At 40.9% G+C, this 5371-nt stretch overlaps 1 protein-coding gene across 1 annotated transcript; it reads left to right on the top strand.

Annotated features, from left to right (window-relative positions):
- Positions 1-236: 236 nt before the first annotated feature.
- On the top strand, positions 237-5090 carry LOC143769289 (uncharacterized). The gene is made up of 7 exons (XM_077257799.1): positions 237-270; positions 928-1077; positions 1207-1386; positions 1470-1593; positions 1673-1770; positions 1968-2058; positions 3932-5090. Exons 2-7 carry the CDS (start codon positions 976-978, stop codon positions 4996-4998), a joined length of 1662 nt encoding a protein of 553 aa, XP_077113914.1. The 5' UTR covers positions 237-270; positions 928-975; the 3' UTR covers positions 4999-5090.
- Positions 5091-5371: the final 281 nt, after the last annotated feature.

Raw genomic sequence — 5371 nt, 5'->3', positions numbered from 1 at the left:
ACGCGGCTCCGCTCCGTACACCTCGTACACACACAGCTCCGCTCCGTACACCTCGTACATACGCAGCTCTGCTACATCCACACTGTAAACCCCTCCTGACCCCACATAAACTTCCCCTCATCCAGCACCATGACAACCAGCACAGCAGAGTCCTGCATACACTGAGGCCCCTGATCATGTGACCCCTGACTCCTCCCCTCCTGTGACCTCATCACAGGTCCTGTGCGCACAGAGCAGCCATATATGTGGAGTGCGGCTCTGCAGGTGGAGGTAGGTGCTGGAGCCCCGTTATTCTTTATGTGGATATAAAAAAAAAATGGAAATCCATGACATATATATATATTTTTTATGTATAATTATGCACCTTAAAATAACTGTTCTAAGTTACCGCACTTGCAGCACTGTACACATAATACGTCACCATGCTGTTACTGATCAGCACCCAATGTACCAATATCAGGAGATGTGCTATCTAATCGTAGTTCTTCATTTTCCCCTCTCTGGTCGGCACAGACCGCTATGATGACTTCTTCTGTCCATATTTCACCTCTGCAGAATGCAACATCTTTGGCTCCTCACTATTCCATCACTCCGACCATTATCTCTCCATAATGCTGTAACCATCCATAGTGCCCCCTCTGTGTCCCCACACAATAATGGTTCTCCCTTACACCTGCAAACTGTAATAACTCCTATGTGCCCCTGCATAGTATTACTGCCCCTTTGTGCTCACATGCAATAATAATCTGTGACTATCAGAATTTATGTTTGACTCCTGTGACCCCCAACTGATGGTCATAGTTATCCTATGTGTGACCCCTAGATGTATAAAGTGTTGTACCAGATCATTGCCTTATACTGACATCACAACTCTAGTGATTGCATTATTACATTGGATGTACATCAACTCACTTTCTTCCCATTCAGGCCCCTACAGTATCGGATCCTCTCAGTGGAGATCTTCTATAAAAGAGAATGTTCCTGATTCATCCATCAAGGATGGATATGGACAGAGACAAGATGGTGGAGAGGATATTGCACCTCACCCTAGAGATCCTCTTCCGGCTTACTGGAGAGGTGAGAGATTCTGATGACGTCACATTACATCATTCTTATCTATGGGAATAACAGATGGACAGAACTGGAGAGGTGAGGACTCTGGAAATATCTGTAGTGAGATTTATTAATGTGTCTCTCCTTAACCAGGATTATATAGTAGTGAAGAAGACCTCTAGTGAGCGCTGTCAGGACCCTGTGTCTGAGGGATGGGGAAGATCACTGAGCTCAATCACGAGGCCTCCACCTCACCCCCTGATACATGAGGACATCAATGATCAGAAGATCCTAGAACTCACCTACAAGATGATTGAGCTGCTGACTGGAGAGGTGACACTGCTGGGAATGCTGGGACATTATACAGTAATGCTATGAAGGGATCGGGGGGATGACAGTATCATTGTATGTGTCAGGTTCCTATAAGGTGTCAGGATGTCACCATCTATTTCTCCATGGAGGAGTGGGAGTATTTAGAAGGACACAGAGATCTGTACAAGGACGTCATGATGGAGGTTCCCCAGCCCCTCACATCACCAGGTAGTAGGACTAAATACACATGACCTATAATTATCTGTATGGAAAGAATGAATTCAGTCCCTGTATGTGTTTCCTGCAGTTCTATCCAGTAAGAGGACAACACCAGAGAGATGTCCCCATCCTCTTCTTCCACAGGACTGTAAACAAGAAGATCCCAATGTTCCTCAGGATCATCAGGTAGATGGAGAGAAGGTGTCATGAGATCTCCTCTATGATGTGTAGATGGTGGTGAACGTCTTGTGTTCAGTTTTTTTTTATCCACCAGTATTATATGTTTTATACTTGTGTAATGAGAACGGTGGAGATGGCAGGATTAGTGCTGATCATAGATGTGACTTCTCTATCTGTCTGTGACTTTTACAATGTTGTTTCAGGGTGAAGATCTGACCCATATTAATATTACAGAGACATATGTGAGTGGTGATGAGCAGTGTAAAGAGGAGTTTCCTACAGATAACCACCCAGGTGAGTAATAACCACTAAATTCCCACAGTCACAGATTTTTTTTCATGTGAATATATACAGCACTGAGATCTCATCTCCCGAGATCCTGATACCGAGATCTAGATCTGCACATTCGCCGCCCCCGGCCGCCATTTTCCCGCAGTCTACTGCATAGGAAACCATGGAACTGCGGGGACTCTGGCCTTTCACAAGATGTCAGCATAGCCCCCCCGCAGCACCGGACACCACCCGCAGTGGTGCGCCGTACATCTGAACACCCCCTGCGGTCTGCAGCAACGCACCACTATTTCCTCCTCCAGCCACGACCCTGGGACCCTGCTCCACCGCAGCCAGTAAGGTATATGTGCATTATAAGACACACCCCCATTTTCCCCCGAAATGTGAGGGAAAAAAGTGCATCTTATAATTCGAAAAATACGGTAATTAATACTTTGTACAAAAGCCTTTGTAGGTGCTGACCGCTTCAAGACGCCTCCTGTATGGAGAAACTAGTTGCATGCATTACTCAGGTGTAAATGTGGTCCATTTTCCCCACACAAACACTCTTCAAATCCTGAAAGCCCCGTGTGCCCCTGCTATGAACTCTGAGCTTTAGTGCCTTACATTTTCTGTTGGATTCAGGTCAGGTGATTGGCTGAGCCATTTTAGCAGCTTTGGTTTCTTTCTTTGAAATCAATTGAGAGCTTCCTTGTCTGTGTGATTGGGATTGCTGTCTTGCTGAAATATACACCCTCATTTCATCTTAATGGTAGATGGTAGCAGATGTTTATCAAGAATGTCTTGGTACACTTCTCCATTCATTCTTCCTTCAATCATGTGAAGTTTTCCAGTGCCATATGCTGACAAGCACCCCCACACCATGATGTTCCCACATCCAACCTTAATTGTTGGTATGGTGTTTTTGCAGTGATATGCAGTGCCTTTTGGCCTCCAAAAAAGGTGTGTATTATTGCATCCAAAGAGTTCAATTTTGGTCTTGTCTGACCAGACTATATTATCCCAGTATGTCACACTCATTTATAAATGTTCTTGAGCAAACTATACGCTCTTGAATATACTTTTTGTTCAGCAATGGAGACTTGTGTAGTGAACATGCATTAAGGCCCTGGAGGTTGAGTGCATTACTTATTGTTTTCTTTAAAACAATTGTACCTGCTGATTCCAAGTCTTTATGTAGATCTCCACAGCTGGTTTTTGGCTCTTGGGCAACTCTTCTGATAATTCTTTTCGTTTCTCTATCTGAAATCTTGTGGGGAGCACCTGGTCGTGGCCGTTTTATGGTGAAATTATGTTGATTTCACTTCCGGATTATGGCACCAACAAATTCTCACTGGAACCTTAAGTAGTTTAGAAATTCTTCCATAACCAATGCTATCAGTATGTTTTGCAACAATGAGGTTGCAAAGGTTTTGAGACAGCTTAATAGTTTTACCCATCATGAGATGTTTCTTGTGTGCCACCTTGGTTATGAGATCCCTTTTTATAGGCCATAAATTGAGCCAGCTGATATTATTTTTCACTAAGTGGCAGGATTACTTTCTAATTCCTGATAGATTTCAGCAGGTGTCATGAGTTTTCATGGCTTTTTGCACCTCTTTCTTCATGTGTTTAATACTTTTGAAATTATTTAATCTGTCTCACATAAGCGCTGCTCCTCATAGAGGTACAGTATCACTGATAGAATGCATGCATGATTCACGCACATCTAAATGAGGACTTAGATTGGAATCTGTTTTGCATCACTGTCTTAGTTAAAAAGCAAATTTTGTTCCACGCCTTGTCTTTTGTATGGGCATTTTTAGATATATACAACAAAACACGTCAGTAATTTTTTGTCTCATTATTCAAAACTAATCATTTTTATTCTTGGTAGATGACTGTACCAAGAGCTCAGAAGGACATTGGATAGCTTTAGATCGTATAGCAGATGGTTGTGATATCACACAGGATACATGTGAAGAACACGCTATAATTCCAAATATAGCCCTCCACAGCAAAGATCTATCATCTGAAAAGGTCCTATCTTTTGATTCATCACACAATGTCAAGAAAAATAAACGTCACAGAAATCAGAATGGTCACACAGGGAAGAAGACATTATCATGTTCGGAATGTGGAAAATGTTTTGACCGGATATCAAAACTTATTATACATAAGAAAAGTCACACAGGGGAAAAGCCATATTCTTGTGAAGAATGTGGGAAATGTTTTAGAGAGAAATCAGATCTTTTTTGTCATCAGAGAATTCACACAGGAGTAAAGCCATACTCATGTTTAGAATGTGGGAAATGTTTTAATAAGAAAGCAAATTTTGTTAGACATCAGTGGGTCCACACAGGGCTGAAACCATTTTCATGTTCAGAATGTGGGACACTTTTTACCGCTAAATCATCTCTCCTTGAACATCAAAATATTCACACAGGAGCAAAACCATATTCATGTCCAGAATGTGGGAAATGTTATAGCTCTAAGTCTATTCTTGTTAAACATCAAAGAATTCACACAGGTGCAAAGCCATTTTTATGTTCAGAATGTGGAAAAAGTTTCAACCAAAAATCGTGCCTTGTTTCACATTTGAGAATTCACACAGGAGCAAAGCCGTATTCATGTTCAGAATGTGGGAAATGTTATACATCCAATTCAATTCTTGTTAAACATCAGATAATTCACACAGGAAAAACATATTCATGTTCAGTATGTGGGAAATTTTTTATCTATAAATCATCTCTTATTACACATCAAAGTATTCATACAGGGGTGAAGCCATTTTCATGTCCAGAATGTGGAAAATGTTTTAGCCAGAATTCATATCTTGTTAGACATCAAAGGACTCACACAGGAGAGAAGCCATTTTCATGCCCAGAATGTGAGAAATGTTTTGCCAAGAAATCAAGTCTCAATAACCATCAAAAAGCTCACACACAGCAGGAGCCACTTTAATATACTATAGGTGGAAAGTGTTATTATTTTTTATATTAAAGAGATTTCAATTTTACAACATCATGCATCATTACATGCTATATAAAAATTCATTTATTCATTTATTGAACATTTAACGTTTGTGGTGCATTTGACTCGACAGAATGAGCAGAGTACATATACAGTGGGGCAAAAAAGTATTTAGTCAGTCAGCAATAGTGCAAGTTCCACCACTTAAAAAGATGAGAGGCGTCTGTAATTTACATCATAGGTAGACCTCAACTATGGGAGACAAACTGAGAAAAAAAAATCCAGAAAATCACATTGTCTGTTTTTTTTAATCATTTTATTTGCATTTTATGGTGGAAAATAAGTATTTGGTCAGAAACAAACA

Source organism: Ranitomeya variabilis, chromosome 4 (assembly GCF_051348905.1).
Source record: "Ranitomeya variabilis isolate aRanVar5 chromosome 4, aRanVar5.hap1, whole genome shotgun sequence".
In the NCBI taxonomy this organism is placed as follows: Eukaryota; Metazoa; Chordata; class Amphibia; order Anura; family Dendrobatidae; genus Ranitomeya; species Ranitomeya variabilis.
This window is presented reverse-complemented; position numbering and strand designations above follow the sequence as displayed.